A 27,127-nucleotide genomic window follows, 5' to 3' on the forward strand; every position below is an offset into this window, starting at 1 on the left:
AAGGCATGGGAAGCATAATACTATAGAATTAAGGAGTGATAGGGTCGGTGAGAGGAAAGCGTGATAGGCGCGTGAGAGGAAAGCAACTTAATTTTCATGTCTCTTCTCTATCGCATTTTATGTTGTGTTCGCCTCTCTTTTTGGCTCTAGTAATGTGATCGTTCATGACGCAGCTGTGCGGCCACCCCATCTCAGAAAAACGTGACGTTTACTAAAGGCCCGAGAAAGTATGCTTTCTTCTGATGACAGTCGCAGTAAGCTGCGATGAGTAAGTGGCTTTTCTGTCGGCGTTCTTCCCTGTAAAGTGCTGTGTGCAAGGCAATCTGTAACCGAGGTAATTATACTTCTCAAGCGTGCATTGCAAAGCGCTGAGAAATCTTTGATACCGTTATCTACAGCTACAGTCATTAGATCCTTGGTATGCTCATACTGTATTCAGCGTCTTTGTTGTATTTACTCAATGACTTCATGGTGTTTCTGCTGTTATAATGACAAATTGCTGGTTACTCTACATACAGCGCATCCAGTGATCCCAGCATAATTTCTCCACCGCGAAGTGGCAACCAGGGGCTACGGGAAGGCAAAATACTGCATCATGCGTGACAGCATAAAGCACAGACACAGACAGGCTTGCCTTTTGTGACGAGGTGATTCAATAAAGGGTCGCTTGACCGCCCCACTGGCAGAACCGAAATTCGAAACTGTAGCCTCGTGATGTAAAGAACAGTGCCTTTAAAAATGTGCTGTGGGTATGTGATCCGGTATGTGCTCGGAGAAGGTAACACTGTCGGGGTATGCTGAGAGTGCATGACGTAACGCGAAGAATGTGCCCGAGGAACTTGGGAAGAAAGAAGCAGATTACATAGGTTGTTTAAACGACAAAGATAAAGGAAACGTCAAGGGGAGGCGTGGCCAGAGCAAGCTTCGTACTATTTAAAAATTATGGCGTATCCAGGCAACGAGGAGAAACCGACGGCAGTGTCAATTGACACTGCTTAATGAATGTCGGATATACAGGGATAAACACGTCACTATATACAGGGTGTCCAACGTAACTTTAGCCGAACATTAAAGATATGCAAATGTCACGTAGCTGTGCAGAACCAAGGTAATGTTGTTTACCGTCGCCTGGAGAAATACAGATAATTTTTTTAAATTCCGCTTAACTATATAATTAGACCTAATTATTTATGAACTTTTCAAATATTCTAATTAGATGAAAAACGTGAATGAGAGAACTGTAGAGCACCACGAAAGAGTTCCCATTTGTTGCTGAACACGTGCTACATAAAAGTGTTTTTTCGAGCGTGAAAGAATCCCGCAAATACACGCAACTGTACTCTAAATACACCCGCTACTGGCCGCTCGAGGAATTTTGCGTGTACTCGCCGGGAACTTTGAAGCTCGGAAAAACACTTTTATGTAACACGCACCGTGGAACAGAAAGCTGTATGGGGAGTTTTTCATGTTGCTCTGCAATTTGACTAATTAGGACTAATTCTTTAATTAGGTGGAATGAAAAAAATCTGGGTCTCTCCGAGCGACAGCAAGTATTACCTTGGTCCTGTCCAGCTACGTGGCATTTGCATATTTTTACTGTTTGGCTCAAGTTACGTGGGACAACCTGTGTATTCAGTAATGGCCAAAAATCACACCAAATCGGCGACTAGAATATAAAAACAAAAAAAAACGTTACCCATGCGTCATCGCTTTTTAATGAGAGGCAAGCAGCGCAATCATTTCAGCCGTAAACATGGTGACTGCTGCGCTCAACGCCATGCACTCTTACACTCTAAAAACAGTTTCACCCTTTGGGTTGTATAGTTGCCACACAACGTTAATCGTCATCTGCCATGCCCGCATTTCCTTTATTTAACGCTGCAAGCCCGGTACTTCCAAGTCGCGAACGGCATGCACATTATCAGCATGGCAGAACATTCTCGACAGGAAAGTAACGAGCGCAGCCTTTTCGAGAAAGGAAATGTCGGCAAGAAAGGTGACGATAATCGTGTAGCAAATACACCCCCCAAAGGTTGTAAACCTTCCTTAGAGTGTAAAACAGTTGCACCATTTGGGGTGAATGTTTGTTACACAACAATAATCGCCATCTGCTCTGCTTGCGTTTCCTTTCTTGAAAATGCTGCGCTCGCTATTTTCCTGTCGAGAATGCTGCGTCACGCTGATGACGCATGTGCCGTTCATGACTGGGAAGTGCCGGGCTCGCAGCGTTAAAAGAATGGAAATGCGGGCAAGTCGGATGGCGATTACTGTTGTGGGACAAGATACGCCCCAAAGCGTGTAAACGTTTTGAAGATTGTACTTGAATATGCACTGCCGTCGTATGTACCGCCGTTTTCAAAAGTTCCCAAGGCCACTACGAGCAGAACGGCTGCAGTAGGCTTAAGCGGTAGCAGTGTGAAAATTCCCCCAGGGCAATACGAGAGCTATGAAAAGTGTTTAAAATTTAAAACGCAGTTCGAAAGGTGGACTCGAGAGTTCTCCGCAGCCCAAGAGAAGCGCGGCGAATACGATATATGCCCCGCTTTATGAGTCGGAATCATGACAGAAGTAACACGCGTAATGCCCTTGACTTTTCATAAATGGGTTATCTCATTACTTGAATTAAATTCTAGGATGTTGCAGGCTAAAATAGTGGTAGTGGGGTATTTGGTAGGGGGGGACTCCCGAATAATTTTGACCTTTAACGCGCCCCAAATGCACGGGACACAGGCGTTTTTTGCATTTAGCCGCCATCGAAAGGCGGCCGCCGTGGCCGGGATTTCACCCCGCGACCTCTGCCGTGCAACACCATAGCCGCTAGGCCACCGCGGCAGTTATCTCATTATTTGAATGTTCGTGAGCAACCTACGTTAAAATGCGTTCTAAGCCATTTTGCGTCAGCTAGCGCGTATACGGGCACCTAGACGTGGTTTCCATTGGCCTCCGAAGAACGTCCGTCTAATCTGACTTCTTTGCACTATAAATGGCTCTGAGTGGAAGCTTGCTCGAGTTATTCTCTTCATTCTAGGGGCGATCACCATAAATTCAAAGTCATTGCGTATGTGCATGGCGGACAGAGTTACCATGGCAATGGTTATAATCCATTAAGTATAACTGTAAACAATAACTGTAACTCAACATCGTGGCCCGTCCAGTAAGGCTCTCTAGCGACAGTCATCTTGACTGCACTTGCTGAAGTCAGCATGGCATGAGCATGCCGATCACTGTGGAGGTCAGACCATATCAGCAAGGGCTCCCGGTTGTTCCCTGTACCTGAACACATTCCTAGGGATGGGCAGCGTAACCCGGATGAAGGACAAAAGAATATGGACGATACGAGCGCTGTTCCGCTTCCTTTCGTCCTTTCCGGGTTGCGCTGCTCGCTCCTAGGAATATGTTCCGTCACGAACTCGCCCAGTTTGCTGTGTTAGCCCTGTGCCTGGGCAAGTCCATACCGTGTGGTACAGATCGGCGTCTTCTGCCAGGGTCGCACAGCCTGACCACGTGGCGTCGTCGTTGACGAAGTCCTTTCACTTGCAGATAACAGCAAGAGTGACAGTTACCCCATCCGGTATTGTCTTCAGGGAAACTTCCTCCACGTTTGTGAGGTTGCGGGCTATGGAGCATGCACATGGAAGAATGAGAGCAAGTGTTTCGTGTCGAAGGGAATTGATGGGCCAGTTATGATAGATGAGTGCCAAAATGGTAAATGAGACCCGTACCAGAGGCATTGGTGGATGTGTGGTCTTTGTGCTCTTGGGTTCTTTGCTATCTGCCATGCCATTGAAAGGGAGAAAGCTGTGGCCTTGCACACGGCATAGCTGATCATTCAAATGAGACTTTTTGGGAAGCTTATGATTTTGCTACAAAGCAATTTTACTGACTCGCTTCAGCTGTTGAGTGGCACTCCGCCTTTATGAACTTACCGTTGCTTTTATGGTGCGCTATTGCTCCAGTACCTAAATAAATAGATACCTTTTTCGGGACTATTCCATAATAATTTCAGAAAGGAGTGAGTGTTCTGAGTCTCAAACGGCCAGTATATCCACCCAGGCTGCGGGCTATCCTCCACACCCTGCCCTTCGCTGCGGCTTCGTGATATACTGCGATTCCAACAGCGTCTCTATATATTGCTGGTCTCTCTTCACGTCCCTGACTGCAGTTTTGCCTTACCCCTCTATTAAGGCGGGAAATATGGAGCGCCGACCAATCCTTTAAAAAGGAAGAAAAGACGTTTGGGCCCCACAACGGGAGCCGGGTTCACATTCACTATGAGAACCTTGTTGAGATTGTGAACAAGGCTCCCGTAGTGGGGCCGAAACGTCTTTTTTTTTTCCTTTTTCAGCAATTTGTCCACGCTGGATGTTTCCCACCTTGAACTTTCCCGAGCAGATGGGTTACCCTGGATTTCGTCCCTATATGAAGATATGCGTCTTAGCTTGAAGCTCAGGCTTGAGGTGAGCTAAATGACGCTTGGCCTCAAAGTACCAAAGACGCTTATTGCGTTTCCTTCTACGCGTTCACGTCAGGCGTCATTTAGATCCAGTCGAGCATGGGCTTGAAGTTAAGGATATGATAGGATAGATAATCTTTATTGCAAGAATAATCAGAGTAATCGCTACTGGTCGCTGCCCCTAGCCCAGGGCTGCGCTGGCTCTTGCCATTTTCTCAGGTATCTGGACCAGCTTGAGCTGGTTGTGGAGGGTGGAGCTGGACAGCAGTGCCTCCCAATGCTCCCCCGGGGTGTTCGGGGTGTAGCGTGCACTCCCACGTAATGTAGTATAGACAGTATAGGCTTGGTGTGGCCACGCATCAAGGGCATTCGTACCTGTAGGCTGTGGAGTGTATACGACGTAATATGTGTAGGTTCATATAAGTGCCTGTCTGGAGCCTACGCCAGGCAGCAGCATCCTCTGTCTTTAGTTTTTGATGGGGTGGTGGATATCGTGAGCGAATCCCTGTGTGGTAGTTCACGATGGCTGAATACTCGAGGTCGACAGTGTCCCGGTCATCTGCAGTCTGCGTGATGAGTGCTCGGTTATGCCCGAATCCTCGAGCTGCTTTGTCGGCGTGCAGGTTACTCGTGATGCCAGCGTGGCCCGGTATCTAGATGACGCTTTGAGTGGTCATGTTCTCAGTGTCCTCCTGGAGTATTTTGGGCGAGGAGTTGTGCGGCAGGTCTTCCGATTCTTCCTTGTAGGGAGTTGCGGCAGGCCTGCAGGGAATCCGCGAGGATTGTCAGTGGTTCGTTTGTGTGTTGGCCTTCGTGAATGGCTAACGTGATGGCCAGCTGTTAGGCTTCCGTGATCTTGCAGGAGCGGGATGATGCAGTGGAGGTAACGTGGTCTGACTGGTCGCAGACCACTGCCACTGCTCCCTTGTCCTTCGTCCTGTACATGGCGGCGTCCATAAAACGGACTGTGGTACGGAACCTGAATGTTTTCTCTATGTACTGGGCGCTCGCTCTTCTACTGCCGGAATGTAGGATAGGGTCCATGTAGCGCGGTATCGGTGCAACTTGATACCTGTACTGGACGTGATGAGGCATCATGCAGGTTACTTGGATTCGTGTTGTTGTAGGGTGGAAGCCCAAGGTTCATATTACCTGTCGACCCGGGCGAGTCCGCCGAAGTCTATGTTGCTGTGAGACATGAAGGGTATCTGAGTTCGCTGAGGGGGTTGGGTAACTCCAATACCAATAGAGAGAGAGAGAGAGAGAGAGAGAGAGAGAGAGAACTCTTTACTAGAAAAACAGAAAATTTTGCTGGCGCGTATAGAACCACTGGCATGCTACTCTGTATAGGGTTACGGAATGGGTTAAAAATATTCCAGAGGAGAGTGGGAGAAAAAGCGGATAAAAATAAATAGTAAATGTCCGATTGGGCCTGATACTAATATTTAGAAATGACATGGCGGGTAAATTTAGGCTTTTGTATATGAAGTGTGCAATCTTTAAAGCTTTCCTATTAGACAAATTTCTGACAGGTATTTGAACAATAAATCCAAAACCCGTCGCAGTTTTGAAGGGCCGGGCATTGAACCTAAGGTGCTCGGTAACGTGAACGGTTCGTGACAAATCATGTCCATTTGTTGTTCAAAAAATTGTCTCTCGTCACGGTACGCGGGGCATTCTAGTATTATGTGCTCCATTGTCTATAAGTGGCGACAGTTATCACACTATGGGTTAGTGGTAAGCCCTATGCGGTACAGATAATTGTTCGTGTATACCACGTTCAGTCGAAGACGATGGTACAATGTCTCTAAGTGTCGAGGAAGTGGTTGTGGAATTTTCGGTCTCATCTCTGGGTCAATGTAACCCAGGAAGTTATCTTCAGCACGTGAGCTGATGGAAGCCTACTATATAAAAAAAGAAAGGTACAAATTGTATTAGTGATACATCTATCGTGCTCTATAAATCGGAAACTAGATTGTTTGACCGCTGGGTAACGTAGATCTGTGAACAGCCAGCGCATGCGTGTATGTATATATATATATATTCTTGGGTCACAGTCCAAAATAAATCAGTTGTTGTCACAGGCCGTGTTGTCTTTATGTGTCTTCCTTTTGTGAGTGTTCAATTGCGGCAAAAAACAAGTCTTTTATCTTGGTGAAGCGGCAGATTCCAGATGCGGTCTTTTTCTTGATAGGCATATTTTTGCCATGTTTGAAACGTTGGCTTTTGTAAAAAAATGTTCTTTTGAACTTGCGGTATAGGAGCCCATTTCTGGCAGCTTCATCCGCTCTTTCATTTCCCGACATGCCGGCATGACCAGGTATCCACTGGAAGTTTATGCAATGCCCAGTAATTTTAGTCCTGTGGTGAAGATAAGCAATGTCAAATGCTGCAGGTTGATTATTGCAAAGCTTGTGCCTGTTCCACATACTTTGTAGGGCTGCTTTTGAATCCGTGAAATTCACCCATGTCGTTGGCGGCTGCTGTCGAAGTACATACAACAAGGCCCTCCTTAATGCCTCCTTAAGTGCCAATAATTTCTCAGTCAATGTACTCATCGGCAGGTGGAGAGCGGTCTTAAAAGCCATCTGCAAGCGTGTGTCGGCCTGTTTCGTCGCAGATTGTATAAGATGGTATTAGGGCAGGCTCTATGTGATTCTGCTCAGCACCAGGCTTCTGACCACTCGGAGGCTGTCCCCTTCCTTAGGCTTCTGTTCTTTGATGTTACGCGGGTTATCTATCACGCGTGATATCGCCTTGACATTGGTTTTGAGGAGCGTCAGGGTGTGGGTTGCCTACTGGTTAGACTGATGCCACGCCCAGCACCCAGAGCAATGACTTCTCTTGTATGAGGCCTCCTTAGATGTGCACCTCGAGCTTTTGTGTTTAGTCTGTGGGGACCGTGTGGTTACCCTGGCCTCTCCAGGCTTGTATGAACTTATATTTCTCGGTGAAGCATTGTAGTCCCCGTTAGCTGACGTATTCTTTGATGAGGTAAGCTGCAGTTTGTAGTCGTCTTTCTTTTTTTCAATGAGGGATCCTGTTGTGGTCGAGAATGTTATGTCGCCTGCATAGATGGCGCAGGCGAAGACCTTGTACGTCTTGCACTTTTTCTTGCGAGGCCGATCATGGCGACGTTGAAGAGCGTGGGTGAGATGACAGCGCATAGTGGTATGCACTTGCTGGGAGTACGGTACAGTGGAGTCTGGATCTCTCTTATCTTCATTGCCACCGTGCGGTGGCTCAGGAAGCTCTCAACGTACTTCTACGTTCGCTTGTCGCGGTTGATGTTAGCGAGCGCTTCTAGGATTCCTTGGTGGCTGACGATATCCAATTGAAGCTCCCTTCCATGTCGATTGCTACGAGGACGTATTCGTCGCTGCGGGGAACGTTACTGAGAACATTTTCATTGATTGGGAATAATACATGTTTTCTGGACAGGTCCGCGCGGAAACCGAACATGGTGTCCGGCAGGTGTATGTCTTCTAAGTGTCTCTGTAGTCTCGTGTTTCTAATTTTCTCGTACACCTCGGATTTTCTCGCTCTCGGACATGAGCGAGATCGATCTGAAGTTTTCAATTGCCAATTTCTTGCCCGGTTTGGGGACCATGATTATTCGCGCGTCTTTCGACATCGACGGCACCGTACTTTGTTCTCAGTGTTGGTTTAAAAAGGCCGTGAGCGCGGAGATGATCGTGTCGCTGAATTTTCTGATCCTGGTGTTCGTGATGCGGTCCGTGCATGCCACTGTGTTACGAGTGGTGGCTGCGATGGCCGTTCTCATTTCGTTTCCGGTGATAGGTTAGTCCAATAGTGGGTGGGATTGATCTGGGTAGGGTGCTGCACGTAGTTGTGTGGGAGCGGGATCTTCTTATCACTTGATTTTGATGGCGTTGATAAGGTCTTGCTGGCTCTCTGGATAGGTGTGTAGTAACCTCTCCAGAGCCTTGTGTCCCTGCCCTTTGGTTTTGGTGGGGCCCAGGATGGCTTTGAGTATGTGCCACGTCTTGGACATAGCCAGGGCGTCACCGAAGGAGGCGCAGAATCTGTACTAGTTTGCCGAGGAGCGTTGCATGGCATATTCTTCTGCTTCCGCTGTTGTTTGTGCGATACGTGTCTTGAGTTCTGTGTTGTTCTGTGTTTTCCAGCGGAGAATGTCGTTGCGTTTGGCATCCTACAGTAATTGGAGATCCACCTGTGGGGTCTCTTCCGCTCTGGTGATTTTCTTTGTGTGGCGTTCTGTCGAAGGAGGTTGCCGCACCAATCTTCCAGATTCGTGATTAAGTCTGCGTCCTTTTCTTGGCCTTCTCTGATTTTCGCCACACAGTGAGATTGGCTGCGCCGATCTGCCTGCGTAGGCGTCCGGTCTGTAGTGTTATGTTCAATATGTAGGGATCGTTGCCTTAGTTTTCGAGTGCGTTGAGCCATTCGGCTCGCGAAGTTTGTGTCATGAAAGCGAGGTCGGGAGTGGAGTCGCGTGTTACGCTGTTCCTTTCCCTCGTCGGTATGTTCGGGTCTGTGATGCGTGTGAGGTGACATTGTTCAATTAGTGTTTCTAGCTGGAGGTCCTTCCAGTGCCTCTGGTACCATCATAGCGTGTTCTGAGCGTTGAAGTCGCCTATGATTACCAGGAGGCTGTCTTTGGCGAGGCGAAGGGGTGACCCTAAAGAATTCGCGAATGTTTGCCCTCCTTCAGATCAAGTAAAGTATGGGCTTGAAGTTAAGGCACATTGCTTAATATGGATATCAGTTGAGGGTCAACCAATAAAAAAGGGGCGTGAGAAAGGGGTCGCAGTGACCTGTCCGCGCTTGAGTTGAGAAAGATAATGAAATGGCGAGGAGGTTTCGGCTTTCTGGCTACCCCATACATATGCCCAAGGGTGGAAGAAAGAGAAGGCAGAAGTTTAGGCACAATACGATTGAGCTGGTGGATCGGGAGTTCCGCGTGAAACAATCTTGTATATTTTTTAAATACAGATGCATCATCAGCAGGAGTGTCTTTCAATTCGCCATATCCACCATTATTTCTTTGATTACTACAAACAAGGGCACGTTTCACTAAATGTATCGAAACTCGGGCAATCGAGGCCGAATGTTAAACGTCACGAAAATGGAAAGAGTGCCGCGGAGTTGCAGAAGCTAACGTGGAAGTCCATGGTACAGACACAGAAGGACTAGGTGGCTTTCAACATTTTCTGCTACCAGTTGTATTGTTTTGAAAATTTCTTTACAGCCTATATTTCTGCCTATAATGACACTGCACTTCCAGAGAGCCGGAAGAAGTAATCGGTGAACACTCCGGGTTATGTGGAGAGGTGATCGATAGCGCACCCCTTAGTTCGATAAATTAGGGACGCTATAAGTGCAATCGAATTTTGTGGTCGCCCAGGCGAGACATGCGGCTGATCGAGGACCGGCACGTGGTGGGCAACGCGTTCATCTTCCTGGCTGCCGGCTTCGAGACGACGGCCACCTCGCTGGGCTTCCTGATGTACCTGATGGCCACGCACCCCGACGAGCAGGAGAGGCTACGCGCCGAGCTCGAGTCGGTGTTCGGCACCGACCAGGAGATCAGCTATGAGGGCCTGCAGCAACTCAAGCGCCTCGACATGGTCGTGCAGGAGGCGCTGCGCATCTACCCGCCCGTGGTGCTCTTCATCAGCAGACACTGCGACAAGGACACCACCATCATGGTGACTCGAACCATATTTCATACACGATTGGCTGGTGTCGCTGCGCATGTACCCGCAAATATTCTTTTGGTTCTTTGTCAGCGCACAAAATTTTGAGATATATTCCGCTTTCACCAGCAGTGGATATGTGAGACACATCGTTGGCTTTTATAAGCTCTGTAGTCGGGTTTTTCCTTTGCGACCAGCAAAAGTGCTTCCGCGTTCCCGGTGATGTTAATTTTGTAGCTTTCTCTGGACATGTGTACCGGATTTTCACAGCCTAATTGTGTAAGACGGCGCGAAATCTGATAAAATAAACATCTTGAATTCATTACTACCTACCTTTGAAATGTGCCACTTGCTTATTGTGAAATTTACCGGGATAGTGTCGCTATTTTTTAGTTTCCTCAAATAAATGTTTGATAAAACTGCTTCATGGACGATGAAGAACATCAGTTGTATGAACGTTTCTGGCAAACAAACTTAATCGACCTGTCAATACTTTATATTTATGGCCCACTGAAGTAGGTTTCAATTCAACAGAGTTTGCTCGTTGTGAATTCCGTTTGTGCGATTTTTTCGCGCAGTGTACAATGCATGATAACTAAATGCGCTCAAGATGAGCAACGGGCATTTAAATTTTGTGCTTATTGACCACGAAGGAGCATTCAATAATATGATCGTTAGTAGTCAGTCATGTTGCCTTTAAAAAGCCCAGTGTACAAAACGTTTACTCGATGGGCAAAACGCTTCCACATGCAATTTTGTTTGCATGAAGTTGCACTTGAACGATTTTTTCGGGGGTCTCTTGAAGTTCATTCAGGAAAATTGTAATGTTCCTGTATTTTCACATAGCCTTCTGCTCTTAAAGGAAAATGAAAGAAAGCCATGGAGTTAGATTGGTAGAATATGGACTCAACGCTATGGAAAACCAACAGAGTGGCAGGAAAAGAGCAGGAAATTATGAGACAACACGGGTGCTGTACTCACAAGTGAGATTTTTGTCCGCTAACTAGATATGCCGGGTGTTTCAGCGAACTCTTTCAAAATATTTTAATAATTGCCTATGGCAGATCGCATAATTGTAGTCTGCCAGCTGGTCTACTCGAACAGGTGGAGGTAACTGGCACAAAAAATTGAAATGCATAATAACGTGATTAATAAAAAGTCACTAATTACCTTGTGGCACATATTGCAGCTTAAGAATTCTAGCCGTGAATTTCGCAAAGCGGATTCACTTGGAACGAATTCCCAGGTTGACACCAGTCTGCAGATAATAATTCGCGAACTTTGCAGAGAAGTGCATTGGCGTTCTAGTTACTTGCGTGCTTCACTGCATGAAATGACGTTTTGTTAAGTAAGTGGAACGACAGCGCATTTTTACCGCAAGTTTGATGGCGCATATCTCGTAAAGGTGTCCATACAATTCGTTTCTAGTGGATATGCCTTGAAGTCTCACCCGCTAGAATAGGTAAGTTGCCATTTGTACCATAATATCATTAGTTAAAACATAATTAGAGAACATTTCTTAATTTGTCAATTATGCATTTTCATTTTTTGTTCAAGCCCGCCTCTACCACTAGGACAGCTCATGGACTGTAATTGTGCAATCCGCCGCAGGCAATTAAAAAAGACATTTTTTTGAAAGTGTTCGCTGAAATACCCTGTATATGCTTGCAAAGGTATGCGTGCAAGCTGGAACTTTATGTATGTCGCAGGGATTCGAAAATCGTTAACATTCTGCTTCGATCGTGTTATAGCTAGACGTTCGTTGCCTTACGCTACGAGTAATTGCAACATATGAACTACAGAATTCCCCTTGCATGTATTACATGCATTACGGGCCTTTGTGTACGCGCACACACACGTACATATTGTTGGAACGGCGCGGTACCTCCGTCCACGCCAGCAGGCCCCAGTCGTGGCCGGCCACGCACAAGAGCGCCCAGAGATGATGATGATGATGTCCTGGATGAGTTTGGCGCTTACCCACTCGCGGGGATTGGCCAAGAGTCGGGCAGACTTTGCTTATGTGTTCAGAAAAGGAGGTAAAAATCTAAAATTTTGTTACATGAATTTAGGCGAGGGAAAATCGAAATGGTTCAGTAGATTGTCATGCTACGTAGAGGAGAAAAAAAAATAAGTATCTTGAATATATCAATGAGGCAATAGAGGAGGAATGAATAAAATAATATGGTCATCAATGAAATCGGTTTGATTCAATAAGAAATTTTTCTAAGGCGAAGCAAACATTCCTGTGTGAGTGCCCAAGCACAGACGCTCCGAAAGAGAGCAGTACCGGAGTGTTCAATGGCAGACCAAGCTGTCGCACTGTAATTTCTAATGTCATTTTCCTCATGGAGGAGAAACGCCGGCATTCCAGTAGGTAGTGCTCAATCGTCTCTAATGCATTGCAAAAATGGCACAATGGGGATATTGCCAGACCAGATCGGTGCATGTAAAAATTTAGAGATGGGACTCGACAACGTAGTCTCGTTAATGTAACCTCCGTTTGTCTTGTTTTGCAAATCTTCCTGCTCCAAGGGAATTGTAAGTGGCGTAGTTCCAATGATGATTTGAGCTTCGATTGAGATGTTAAAAGGATGTATCTTCTGAACCTGGCGGACGTGATAAAGCCCGTTGTTGGAAGAAGGGGAAGCACTGGGCCGCTGATAGAAGCCTTGGCCAAGCTGTCTGCCACCTCATTCATAAATATGCCTTTATGGCCAGGTACCCATATTAATCGTAAACTTCTCAAATGACTTGGAGCCAGTGAGTTCAAAGTTTTCAATATGTGTGTCTCGCCGGGAGCAGTAAGTGAGGTGCACAGCGACAAAGAATCTGTGATTATTACCGCCGTTGACCTGGAAGACTGTAGCTTTCGTAAAGCTAGGACAACAGCTAGGAATTCCGCTAGGTATATTGGAGTGAAGTCGGGAAGCCGAATAGAAAAAGACCAGTCCAATGATGATGAGAAGATTCCAACTCCTGCCTTTTCATCAATCTGCGAAGCATCCGTTGCTATAATTACGTTAGTGTGGAGTTGATTCAAGTGATCCTGGAGTAAGCCGTTAAGAATATGTGAGGGAAGCTGCTTTGCATTATTTGGGTATAGGTCATCATAAGTAATAACTAGTGAATTTGAGATTCTGTTTTCCGTGATTATATCATTTATATTTACGTCTAACGGATGCAATACTGATTGCGATACAATGACTTGTGGCGTGTGAAACCGTGGCCATCTGACTCCAAAAAATTGGACTCGTTGTTTGATGAAGATCGACTGAGACCTTCTTAGTGGGGATTCATAGAGCCTTATAAACGCTTGAACGGTGAGTATTTTAAATCTCATTTCAAGGGAAGGTAATCGTGCTTCCTTGTAGAGTACAGCGTTGGCTACAAACTTTGGAAGCCCCAGACATAAGCGAAGCGCTTCCCGTTCTAGCAAAACTAGTGGGCGTAGCTTGTAAGCCGCGGCGCCGGAGAATAATACACAACCGAACTCTAGTATAGGTCGAATGTACATGCGGTAAATCATTATGAGTGTGTCTCTGCGCATGCCCCATCGATAATTACTTATCCTTCGTAATATCCCCATTGCACGAGAAGCTTTTGAAGTTATATGTTCAATATGCGGATGCCAATCAAGATTACCATTATAAATAATTCCAAGGTACTTGACCTTTTCCACTTGTGGGATAGTGGAGTGACGGTATGAAAGGGATATAGTAACTGGGTCTTGTAGGGGAAAGACAAGAACGGCACTCTTATTTACATTAAGGGACAAGCGAATACTGTCCAGCCATGCTTCTAGCTCGCATAAGTATTTCTGCAAGCATTCGTACAGTGACTGAATATCACTTGCTGATGCAAAAAACGCTATATCATCAGCGTAAACGTACGTGCTTACATTTTGATGATGAGGAATGGAGCTGAGTAGGATGTTAAACAGCAGCGGGGACAAAACTGCCCCTTGAGGAACCCCGCGTGTTTGTCTGAATTTTCCCGATGAAATTCCGCTTTGTGCACAGTAAAACTCCCTGCCCTGCAAGAACTCTGCAGTCCACGTCACGAAGTAGTCTGGCAATCCAATATCCTGCATCCTTTTTATTAATAAAGGGTATTCCACACTATCGTATGCTTTAGAAATGTCTAACGTGACTAGGGCAGCATATTGTTTTTGGTAACGAGCCAACTGAATTCGGCTTTCTAGGTCGATATGTGCGCACCAAATGGACATCCCTGGTCGAAAGCCAATTTGGCAGGGGCTCAATAATTCTCTTGTGGTTACAAACTGAACCATACGTGCGTTTAATAATCTTTCTATTAATTTTACGAAATTTGATGTTAGAGAAATAGGCCGAATATTGTCTAGGACAAACCCTTTGGTTTGGTCTTTCAGCAGAGGAATCACCTTCGCAATTCTCCACACAGGAGGGAACCATGCATATTTTACTGAGTAATTTATGGTATCTAACAAGCCGTTAGGAGCGACTTCAAAGAGAAGTTTAATCATCTTGGTAGTGACTCCATCGTGACCTGGGGCTGCAGCTGGTAAACAGGAAACGGCTTGGGACAATTCTGACATGGAAAACTCTTCGAAATCTTCTGAAGTGCCCTGCGCGTAAGGAGAGAAGGGAAGAGAGGTAGCGAAGCGGGTCTCTAACCCTTGCGCGATAACATTTAGAGAGTCAGCTTTCTCACTTGTGGTTAAAACTACCGACTCCCAGTTGAAGGGGCGTGGAATCATTTTTTGGGATCTTAAAAACCGAAATAATGCACGCTTATTATTTGCTTTCGAAAGGAATTCGAAATGTCGGACATTGTAAGCGTCTTTTGCCTTACCTACCGTTCTTTTAAATGTTCCAGCAATAAATTTATAGTTTTTCCAGTTTTTCGGAGATTGGTTATGCATGAGTTGTTTCCATGCAGCCTTGCGTCGCTTGTAGTCCCGCGAGCAATCGTCATTCCACCAATTTGTAGAAGCAGTGTTTTTACATGCCTTTACCTGGAACTCTGATCTTTTGCGCGAAGTATCAATGATGGAGCAAATATCCTCGGCTTGCAATGGAGAATTTTCCATTGATTTGAAAGTAGTCCGCAGGCAATTTTTAAATGTACGGTAATCCACAAAAGAGTGGATGCGAGCCTGCACGGTGGACTGCGGAACTACCACTTCAAACACAACAGGCAAATGATCGCTTGTAGTCCCGACATTCACCGTTTCCCATGCGGATGTGGGAATACCTGGACCTGAAAATGTAAGATCCAGCACAGATATGAACTGTCCGCGAAGAAACGTAACTGATCCCGAATTTTGACACGAAAAGTTATTTGTGATTGCCCAGTCCCATAGACGCTTTCCGCACGAGTCTGTCCTGGATCCCCATGATGCATGATGAGAGTTGAAGTCACCTGCCAAAATTATATCTTTACCGCATTTCGCCATAACCGAGTCTAGTGGGTGAGTATCCTGCACACCCGAAGGAAAATATATATTGACTAATGAAAAAGGCCTACTGCCAGGGAGAGTAATTTCTACTGCTAGAATTTCACATTCTGGAGACATCAGCTGGAATGATATATTTGCCCTGTGGCAAAACTTGCTTGAGACCATAATTAACAGTCCCCCACCTCTAGATGGGCGATCTAGGCGGAAGGACCTAAAATTGCGCAGAGAAAATTGTTTTTCAGGGGATAACCAGGTTTCTTGCAGTAAAATTACATCTGGAGAAATTTGAGACGATAGAACGTTTAAATCTGTAGAAGCAGCGAATACTGATCTGCAGTTCCACTGCAATACCCTCATCTACCTTCCAGTGATGAGAGCACCGCAGAGGGCACAGCCTCCTCCAATATGTTACCCTTCGGGTTGACTTCAGGGAGGATTTTCTTGGATTTACTAACTGAGTGGGAAGTGGTAGCCTCAAGGGGAGAACACCTCCTTTTATGTGCCCTCACGTCAATTTCCATGTTTGAGGTATCTGGATGATCAGGGTTGTCTGGGCTATTAGTTGCCTTGGTTGAGGTACCTGCGGCAGACCTGACTTGCTCTATATGGGTTGCGGACGCAATTGCTCCATTTTCCTGAGAGTGGGTTAAACAAGCATTCATGTCAGAGCATGATGGCAGGGCAGGAACACTCGGTAATAATTTTTCTAACTTTGAGGTAACCAGTCCATTGAAGCATTCTGTGACGCTTTCTACTATGCGCTCCATAATTTTAGCCATAGACTTTTCAATAGCTTGTGCGATTACCTATGACAGGCTTCCATCAACGACAGCTTGGGTTCGTGCTGTCACACTCGCATAACCATGGGCTCTTTCTTTTACCACCGCAATTGCCTCTTGACGTGAGCAGCGCCTTTTGTCCATAACCTCCATTATTTGGACTTCTTGAGTTCTCGCAGGGCAGTTTGAGCAATCAGCTTTGTGGTCTCCACCACAGAGGCAGCAAGAGTCCGACTCGGCCGAGCAATTACTAGCGGAATGGCTCCCGCCGCAGACGCAACAACGAAGGCTGGATTTGCAACCACCCATGGTGTGACCATAGCGCCAACAATTTCGACATTGTAATGGACGCGAGGCAAGCGGGTCCACTCTGAATATTAGAGGCCAGACTTTTATCTCTGAAGGGCAAGACGTACCTGCAAACGTGGCAATTACTGACTCAGTAGGGACGCGTGTATTGTCCACCATTCTGTTGCACCGGTAAACCGCAATTACTCCAGCCGCGGAGAGCTTTTCTAGGGTCTCTGTCGGACTTAAGGAGGAGTCTACACCACGAACTATTCCCTTAGTGCAGGCAAGATGTGGGGGAATGAAGGCACTTACTTGCATCGATCCAAATGATGAGCACTTAAGTAAGTCGTACACACACGCCTGGTCTGGCGAACGGCAAACAATCCCACCTCTGCCAAACTGTCGCACATCAGTGATGTGCAAGTAGTGATGCGTTGCCGCCTGAAGTTCCGCCTGCACTGCCTTCGGGTTGTTGAGCCGGATGGCTCCTCCATGCAGGGGCACCAGCGCCACAGGAATGCTGCTCACCCCACTACGAAAGAAAGCTTCAAGAGGCATTTGATCAGGTGGTAGCGAGGCCGACCAGGGCGGAGATCGCCCTGTGCCGTCCCCTGGAGAACATTTAGACATTTGTGGCTCTATCTCCGTAGCAGACAATGTAAATTTATCTTAAAACCCTGCTAGGTATCTACAAAGCTGGACTAAGTCCGCCCGACACTTAGCCAAAACCCCGAAAGCTCACTGTTACGATCCGAACGACGCCGAACGAACGACCAGCTGCTCGGGCGAGAGGCTTGTTCTAGCCTAGCCCTTGTTCTAGCCTAGGCTTGTTCGGCCCTAGCCCTTCGACACCTCAGGCTCCTCAGGCGCCCAGAGGAGCCTCGAACCGCCACTCGCGTTCACGAGTCACTTTGTCCTCCACTTCTTCGGCTGCTGGCTCCGATGCCTGAGTTCCCATTGTATATAAGCCTATATAATTATATCGTCAAAATTATAAAACCTTTAGTTCTGAGAACGGTGTCCTTTTTTTCGGACTCGTTCGCCCTTGGTTTGTTTCTTCCTTCGTTCGTTTCTGTTTGTTTCCTACACGAAGTCATAAGAGAGAAAGGCCGCGGCCGACGCCGCTGTCCAGTTTCCACGCCAGCTCTGGCGTCTCCTAGACTGAGGCAGCTTCCTTGCTTTTCTCTTTCCTCCCTTTCGAAATGGATTGATGAATGGTTAGGAATAAAAGTAATGTAGTTGCGCTTGCAAAACAGTAGAGAAACCATTCAGCATGCTGTACTTATATATAATATAATATAATATAATATAATATAATATAATATAATATAATATAATATAATATAATATGATATAATATAATATAATATAATATATTCTATAATATACCATATTATATATAATCTATTAATATATATTATCTATATAGCAGGGGGTGAACGGGGAATCGCGATTTGGGTGTACAAGCGATCATTATTTTTTTGTGGCTAGTGATATGCCAGGTGTCGGGTGATCGAGGGGTCCGGGGCGAGGTGCAAGGAATGGGAAACGGGTTTATCTACACATTTACATGGTGTTACGATCGGCCAGCCGAAGTAGTGACCTTCTAGCCTCTGCTGCTCCACTGCGATAAATCGTTTCATGAAGCTAACATTGCGTCCCCCTCCGACAGAGCTGCGGTGCCAGCAAGGCGAGAGACGTTTGGCGGATCGGGTGTTGTTTGTTGGTTCGCTGTCGCACGGGCCACTATCAGCAAGAAACTCCTGGAAAAGGGTGTCCTACAGTGTTTCCTCACGGACTCAGGTAACCGCCACGGTCGTTTGAGAGACGCTCCAGCTAACTTCAACTGCTGGGTCACCTCAGGAACCAAGACGCGCCAGTTTGAGTCAAGCATGACAACTCCAGTCTACGAAGCTCCCCTCCTTTCTGTGTGTTCAGTGCACAAAGGTGAGGGAGTGAATGTGTGAACCCTCGCCCTCGGACGGACGGAAAAAACTTTAATGGAAAAAGGACCTGCGAGGTTGCCAGCCCGGGCTCAGGCCACCCGGGCATTGTGTGCGGTGAGGCATAGCCTTGCCACCGCTGCCCGGGCCCGCTGGATAGCCCATAATTGGTCGTGTAGTTCTGAGCTAGTCAGAGCGCTTAGCCATCGCTCCTCGAGAAGGTCCGGTTCTATCTTGTCCTCTACGTATACTGAACCGATCTGTGTGCACTTCCACAAGATGTGTGCCATGTCTGCGTGTTCGTGTTTGCAGAGCTTGCAGCTTGCGTCTGGATATTGTGTTGAATTTATTCTCTTTAAGTGTACTGGGTTTCGGAACCTTCTGGTTTGCAATCTTCTCCAATCTGTTTCTTGAGACCTGTCGAGTTGTTTGTGGGGTTGTGGGTATGCTTCTCTTTGTTTCGTGTAGTGTGTCAGTATGTCGTGGTCAACGCGGTCTTTCGACGACTTTGGACGCTCCGACTGGACGAAGGTGGGACGGCAGATTTTCCTGGCCTAGGGATCTAGGGAGGACAGAGGGGTTTTTATCAGACTTTTATCAGACTCTATCAGGGTGCTAGACTGATGAGACGTAGCTTACGTCCTTACGCAGATTAGCTGGCCAGCCACCCCTTTTGACAAGCCCGGTACCAACTCTTACAATGGCGAGAGTTTACATGTACTAGCACGAGTACTAGAACGAACAAGAGTAATAGCACACGTACGAGTCGGAGCCACGTGCAAGTTGAAGCACGCTTCGACAGCACTCAAGATCCACTTTTTATGCACTTCTTTTTCCCCTTTCTCTCGTCGTGGAAATTCATTGTCCTTCTTGTCGGCCAACCGACAATCGCTGAACCGTTCGAAAACTCCAGTCCATGACGTCGCATCGTCCTGCCGGGCTCCGCCTCCAACCTTGCACGTACACCTCCACATACGAGGCAACTACACGGCGAGTTAGGAATACGGTGTCGAAGTCGTTCCCACAGAAATTCTCGACGTTGGCCCCTTTGATTAATTAGTGGTCCTTTCGTGACGGCCTGTTTGCCAGGGTCAGGCTCCGGTAGAGTGCCAGCGATTCTTCCACGAAGGATGGCGGTTGTTGTGTTGCCTCGACGAGAGCGCTGTTGTAGGCGTGTCACCGTCTATGTCGGGCGCACTTTCGTCCAGGCGGGCGCTATAGTCTCGCCCGTTAGCTTTTGCCACGCGTAATTAGTATTGTGTTTAAAAGTCAATCATGACAGGGGCCGTAGATACCTTGCCAGAACCTTGCGTTCTAAATATTATAAGAAAATAATGAATGTATCTGTGGCTGAGACTTGCAGAAGGCCACTGGATATGGGTGGCATATAAAGTCATATGTAAATACCATTAGTTTTATGTCATAGTTGGCTAGGTTGTAACGAGGACGCCGCCTCACTTAGGTACGTGAAACGCCTTGTGCGTGCCCTTAGGGGTGTATGGGCACTAAGGTACAGAATCGAAGTAACCAGATACACAAGCGGCCATTTATTGACCCATTACCCTTTACTTATGATACAGCTATAGTGAGGAGTCCTACGGTGTTGCAGTCGTTCTCGCTGCTTATTTGCAGTGGGCGCGCCGTCGTCAAAGGTGGTGGGTGCGAATTGGCTTCGCGCTGTCCTGCTGCCTGAACCTGGTCACACCATATCTAGATTCTAAGTTTAGAACCAGGAGGCGCCAAGTATAGCCGTGCAACGGTGAAACTTGTGCAACAAATTGCGGATTTGTAAGCCTTATAGCTTCTGATGAGCAAGAGTCTGAGTTTGGTGGATTATGTATCCTGTGGCTTAGTGAACTCTCCGCAACGCAATCCCGTTTGAATATAAAAACGTACTGCCAAGCAATCGGCAGCGAGGAGTTACGGAGTCGCCATCTGGCTGAAGCGCCTCCCTTGCGTAGTATGAGGGATCACGCGGTGCGCTCATCATAGGTTTCACTTACGGCGCTCAATAAAAACAGCACGAGGCAGCCCTCCTGGACATTTATGTAAGTGCTATCAAAACGAGGGAAGCTTTTGACTGTCGATGTAATAATCATGTGCAAACCTAAAGCACAGAATCGTTTAGAGACGCTTTTTACCGAATACGTACGGCGAACGCCGCTACGCGCGGTCGCCGCGATGGAGTCTCACGAACCGGCTTCTTGCGAGAAAGGTAGGCAAATGTTGAAAGTAAACTATGTGAAATATGTTCTTATAGTAGGCTGTCTGTATAACCAAATGAGGCATAACAAAATGAAGCCTCAGTGCCACGATCGCACGGGTTCGCACCGACCGAGTGCGCGTCCGCATACATGTCCACGCACAACGTTTTCCTTTCGCTGTGAGCGCGCTTTCGCACCGTGTGTGTGTGTGTGTGTGTGTGTGTGTGTGTGTGTGTGTGTGTGTGTGTGTGTGTGTGTGTTTGTGTGTGTGTTTAGCTTTAGGCCGCAGCATATGAGCATTTGACAGTACACTAGCAACCACTGTTGCGTGGGCGCTATCAGAACTGTTCAAAAATAATTTAGAGACTTCGACGCCACGGTGACTGTGATGTGCCGTCGCGACGATTCAATCTTTTTTTGTCTTCTAAATTCTTGGACATTTCAATAATGTTTCTCAAGTTGCGTCGCACTGTTTGTTTATCGGTCTTCTCAGCGAGTGATTTCCCTCTGCTTGATTTTCGTAATCCAGTGCACTAATTCATAACACAAACATGACCATATGCCGTGCTTTTTTTAAAATGTGCGCCTTACCGCTCCCTTTCCGTTCCAGTGAACTTGTCAGTATCTAGCATCACGCAGTTCATAGACCAAACCGGGCAGGAAGTCATGACAAGTCATGACATCAGCCGGGCAGCGGGCATGGGCGAGCGTCTCAGTGCGCGTTTTCTGCTACTCACCGAACATCGCGCAGTCCCAGCGCCTTAGCAGAAATGTTCCTCGCGTCTGTGCTTGCTGCATACCCGAGTTGTAGCCGATGGCTGTCTGCCGGTTCTAAGTATTGCCAGCCAAGCTTGACGCAGCTCCTTGCCCTGTGGCTACGTGTGAATAATGCTTACACCGGGCTCCGTTGCGTGCTTCCGGCACTGCGGCACCGAGCAGTAGCCTACCATGCTGCACGCCTCCAAAGGCAGCAACTACCCATTATAAGACTTTCAAATGTTGTCAAGCAGACACCCAAGGTGGTAAAGCCTCCCCACTTATTCAGAACCGCGGTGCAGGCGGGACTTTAAACTCTCGTTTTCAGCTTGCTTCGGCGCTTCCGAAGCAGACGACGCGACCGCTGTGTCCACGTGATCCCTCATGCCACGTCACGCCGATGGTGGCGCCAGCTTTTCCAGTGGTGGAGCTCGCCGCCAATACCTCTCTGAACGACGAGCGAGAGGCTAAATTTATCTCCGATTGTATCGTGCATGGCCCGACAAGAGCACCATCTGGGCAAGCGACCTTTGTACGATAGAGTAATGGCTTGTTTCCTCTACACAGTGATACCAAGCTAAGGAGCGTGAGTAGTACAGTAGGCAAAGTTGCAAGCGATAACAGTATTACATGTTTTCGATATATTCCGTTTTAGCAAGCGATCCCCTCCCGACCGAATTGAAAGAAGTCTTACGTCAGAAAAACTAAAATTAAACCAGCCCGTTGATCAATCTTACACTTATTCTGCATTACAAGAACGGAAGAGTTCGAAAACACCTTGGGATCGATTGCGTCGCCCAATCGCGTCATCGTCTTTCGGCGCTAAATTAAGAAATGGCGGTTTGCCAAGCGCCGTAGTATGTAACGATTCTTTTCATTCTTCATTATTTTTGTCCATTATTGGTTCGTACGATGCCACGCCACCGCTATGGCCTAGGTGGGATAACGAATTAGCAAATTCGGACGAAAGTAATCTTGCATAATATGACGTTTGGTCAACATTTTCTCCGCTGATAAACAATGCATATTTTGTGGAGAAAACACCGATTTGATGCGAGAGTAATGCGTCATTGTATAGTGTGTACGTTTTTTCTGTAATGTACATATATATTTATTTACAAGCGGAGCATTTCTTCAGCTGTAATAAGATGACACACGGTCACTAATTGACGTATTACTTGAACTACTTTCTTTCGGAGCGAGTATTCAGTAATTTTATTACGTGCTCCGCAGGTGCATTAAGAGCCATTTCGAGTGTGCCGCAATTACAGCGCACAGCTAGCGGTAAGTGAACTGAACGTGGAATGCCACCGTGTCCCCTAGCGCAACACGCGTATTTGTATGTATAGTTCTAAATCTCTAATAATCGGCGGTGACTTGAAAGTTCTTTCTCGCGTAACAAGATAAATCAGTACTCGCGCCGAACACGCGGGACAACAAAAGGCAACGACTATTCGGTGTCGCCCAGTGTATACCAGCACGCATTCTGGAAGTACACTTTACTGGTATTCTGCTGCCGCTTTCCTAAAAAACATGTCTGTCGCATTTGCTGACGCAGGGCCACTTCTTCCCAGCGGGAGTTAACATCATGATTCCCACGTGGCACCTCCATCACGACCCGACCCTGTGGCCAGAACCGTTCGAGTTCCGCCCCGAGCGCTTCGACCCGGATGGGGGCGGTGGCCTTCCCCAGGAACCGGCCGCCTTCCTGCCCTTCGGCTTGGGACCGCGGGTCTGCATCGGGAAGCGGTTCGCCCTTCTAGAGCTCAAGATGGCCGTCTGTCGAGTCCTGAGAGAATACCGCATCCTCCGCTGCGAGGAAACGCAGGAGCCGCTCAAGCTTATCGTGCCCAGCGTCATCATTAATCCGGAGCGAGGTGTCGTCGTCAGGCTGGAGCGACGATGACGCGAAGCTAGCGCGGACTCCACGTTTTCCATTTGTGATGCGAGCAGTCCGGGGCGCGGTCGCTGCGCTCTTCCGCGAGAGACGCTTCCGTGAGGAAGGTCTCTCGCGGTCGGCACCGTTCCGCCTGTGTGGCTTTACTGCGTGGGCAAATGCACTTATTTAGTTTTATGAAATGCTGGCCTACTGACCACTCTCTAATCGAAGTACGGGTACATTGAACGAGTTTATCCTGTACCTTTCACTCGGCAGTACTCCCGGAGTTGTGCCATTAGACCACGGGTTTCTCTTGACAAGTTGAGCGTATGGCAAAATTTCATGACTACGTTCGTGACTCTGCGTGTATAAAGGCAGGTGTCATTGCACGTGATTTAAGGAGGATTTTCATGACTCTGCAAGTGGCCGATTGGTTCGGCGGCCCGAGTGCGATTGGCCCTCTGGCATCATATCGCGGCACCATTCGGCACCGTGAGCCGAATGTTGCTACGATATGCTGTGGACTTGCTAACGCCGCAATTCCACCTAAAGAAAAATAGTGAGATATCATGTTCACTATCAGAGACGTCGAACTGACGTGGTTAGGCTATTTAAGCGCGGGGAATAAGACACTACTTTACCGCTTGCCGCGCACACACGTGCTCAGCGTGTGTCAAGCCTATAAATACAAGCGGCCAGCTGGCACGGTTATGATTCGCTTAGGAGTCATCAATCACCAACGAAAAGCGCTCTTCGACACATAAAAACGCCGTTGAGTGGAAATTATCGCCTGTACAAAAACACTAAGCTGTACCGCTTCTGTCTAAAAGGTGACGTCCAGGTCATGTATAATTCGCTTAAGAGTCATCAATCACCAACAAAAGCGCTCTTCGACACATAAAAACGCCGTTGAGTGGAAATTATCGCCTGTACAAAAACACTAAGCTGTACCGCTTCTGTCTAAAAGGTGACGTCCAGGTCATGTAACGGACTCACGGCTGAAATGTTTTGTTTGATTGTTTGTTTGTGTTTCTGTGAGTGCGTGCGTGTGTGTGTGCTTGTGTGTGTCTGTGGGCCCAAGCCATTGCTTCAACTCCATTAAATAACAAGAGGCTTCTGCAATGTACGCGCTTTGAACTCTTCGAGTTTGTAGGTTGCATTAGCGTCGTAGCTACTGTGTATATCGTAATGTCGAAACGTTAACAAAGCCGCTACGTATGCCGTTTGAGTAATCCTGTGGCAACCGTTAACATCTGAGAAAAGCGTGTATTGCGAAATCAACGGGGTATTTCAGCGGTATCTTGCAGTTTCCAACGACATGCCACAAAGATGAAAGCAATTCTATGCATTGTCACATCTACTAGGCGTTATGTAACTAATATACTATTTCACCACAAGAGCGTGTAGTTAAATATAAAAACAGTGCAGTTTCTAATATTCAGATCTGTAGTGATTGCAACGTCAATAACGTGTAGAAGCGGAGTGAGATTGATAAGCCACCTTAAAAAGCGGTAATAACTGCGCTGTGTTGTCTCAGGCCACTGCTTTGCTGGCTATAGTACCCTTGCGTATTTGTATGTTTCAGCTTACACACTCATTCCAATACAGCAGCAACCTTTTAATGGGAACTTATTGGTTAATTCAATTCAATTGAGTGTTGGGGCCTTATAATGTATATCTATTGCATTCTGATTTTCTTCAAAACTCCTGACGTGAAATTTACGTAACCGGCGACGCGAGCATCGGGTAGGGACCGGTAGCGTTGTTTGAACAGCCCAATAAAGCGCTCTCCTCGTTTATAGGAGGTCACATTTGCTTGCTTCCAAGCCGAATACCATGCTGGTTATTTCCTCTTATTTCCCTTCTTCCTATCTTTCCCTACTTTTTCTATTCCCTCCTTCCTAAAGGGTGGCAATAGAACGCCACTAGGAGCGGTCGACGCGATAGAGTCTCACGAACCGGCTTCTTGCGTGAAAGGTAGGCAAACGCTGAAACTAAACTATGCGAAATATGAATAGCCTGTCTGTATAACCAAATGGGCATAACAGAATGAAGCCTCAATGCAGCGATCGCACGGGTTCGCAGCGACCGACTGCGCATCTGCATGCATGTCCGCGCACAATGTTTTGCTTTCGCTGTGAGCGCGTTTCCGCACCGCGTGTGGGCGTACGTGCCGTAAGCTTTAGGCCGCAGCATATGGGCATTTGACAGTACACTAGCAACCATTGTTGCGGGGACGCTATCAGAACTGTTCAAAAATAATTTAGTTATAGAGACTTGGACGCCTACGGCGACTGTGATGTGCCGTCACGACGATTCAATCTTTTTTTGTCTTCTTAATTCTTGGACATTTCAATATTATTTCTCAAGTTGCGTCGCACTGTATGTTTATCGGTCTTCTCAGCGTGCGATTTCCCTCTGCTTCTTTTTAGTAATCCAGTGCATTAATTCACAACACAAACATTACCATATGCCATGCCTTTTAATGTGCGTCTTACAGCTCCCTATACATTCCAGTGAACTTGTCAGTATCTAGCATCAACAAGTTCATCGACCAAACCGTTCTGACAGCCGAGCAGCGGGCGCGGGCGAGCGTCTCAGTGTGCGTTTTATGCTACTCATCGAACATCGCGCAGTCCCGGCGCCGTAGCAGAAATCTTCCTCGCGTGTGTGTTTGCTGCCTGCCCGAGTTGTAACCGATGGCTGTTTGCCGGTTCCAAGTTTCGCCAACCAAGCTTCACGCAGTTCCTTGCCCTGCGGCTACGTGTGAAAAAGGCTGACACCGGGCTCCGTTGCGTACATCCGACGCTGCGGCACCGAGCAGTAGCCTACCATGCTGCACGCCTCCAAAGGCAACCACTACCTATTATAGTAGTTTCAGATGTTCGCAAGTGGACACCCAAGGCGGTAAAGCCTCGCCACCTAATTAGAACCGCGGCGCAGGTGGAACTTTAAACTTACGTTTTCAGCTCGCTTCGGGGCTTCCGAAGCAGCCGATGCGGCCGCCATGTCCACGTGATCCCTCATGTCACGTCACGCCTTGGTGGCGCCAGCTTTTGGAGTGGTGGAGCTCGCCGCCAAGGGGGTGTGACGACTTACGGAGTCGCCATCTGTCAGAAAGGCCTCCCTTGCCTAGTACGAGGAATAACGCGGCGCGGTCCTCATAGGCATGTCCAGAAATTCTGGACATTCTCCTTCGAAGCTTCACAGCAATGCACGAGTGTAACTCAATGGGAAATTTTATTTCAAATTTGTATTCCAGAACATCGGCCTAGGGTTAAAAAGTTTCAGCTGACTACAAGAGGGTAGTCCCTTCTAACAACATATGCATTTTGGCACTTAGTCGGAACATTGGTGGTGCGTTAAAGCAGTTAAAGCAGCCCAGACAGGGGCGGTGAAGTCCCACGACTGGAGGAGATCGTTTTGCACCCTCCCGGCAGAGGGTACATTGACTTGAAGAAGCGCCAAATTTAAACCACTTATTGCAGTTGACATTGATACCGTAGTGGTAGAGGGAGCGTTATGCAGCCTGTTAGCACGCGCAGGTTTTTGAGAAGAAGCCGAGATGGTACAGAGTGGTTATGCGTGTGCATGTCCTGAGCGTGCCTGGGTATTGTTGTATGCGCATGTGCGCTCTGTGTATGAGTGTGCGGGCGTGTGCCTCCGTATTTGCGTTGGCACGCGCGCGAGTGCGTGTA

The 27,127-nt window shown here is 47.3% G+C and overlaps 1 protein-coding gene across 2 annotated transcripts in view; it reads left to right on the forward strand.

Annotated features, from left to right (window-relative positions):
- Positions 1-25,228, forward strand: part of LOC139057651 (cytochrome P450 3A8-like) — a 90,138-nt gene extending 64,910 nt beyond the window's left edge. For both annotated transcript variants that reach the window (XM_070536260.1, XM_070536261.1), the window contains 2 exons: positions 9,843-10,146; positions 23,109-25,228. In XM_070536260.1, coding sequence (XP_070392361.1) covers positions 9,843-10,146; positions 23,109-23,456 — 652 coding nt within the window. In that variant the 3' untranslated portion in view covers positions 23,457-25,228. The remainder of the gene's footprint in view (positions 1-9,842; positions 10,147-23,108) is intronic.
- The last annotated feature ends 1,899 nt before the right edge of the window (positions 25,229-27,127 follow it).

Source organism: Dermacentor albipictus, chromosome 3, assembly GCF_038994185.2.
Source record: "Dermacentor albipictus isolate Rhodes 1998 colony chromosome 3, USDA_Dalb.pri_finalv2, whole genome shotgun sequence".
Taxonomy (NCBI): Eukaryota; Metazoa; Arthropoda; class Arachnida; order Ixodida; family Ixodidae; genus Dermacentor; species Dermacentor albipictus.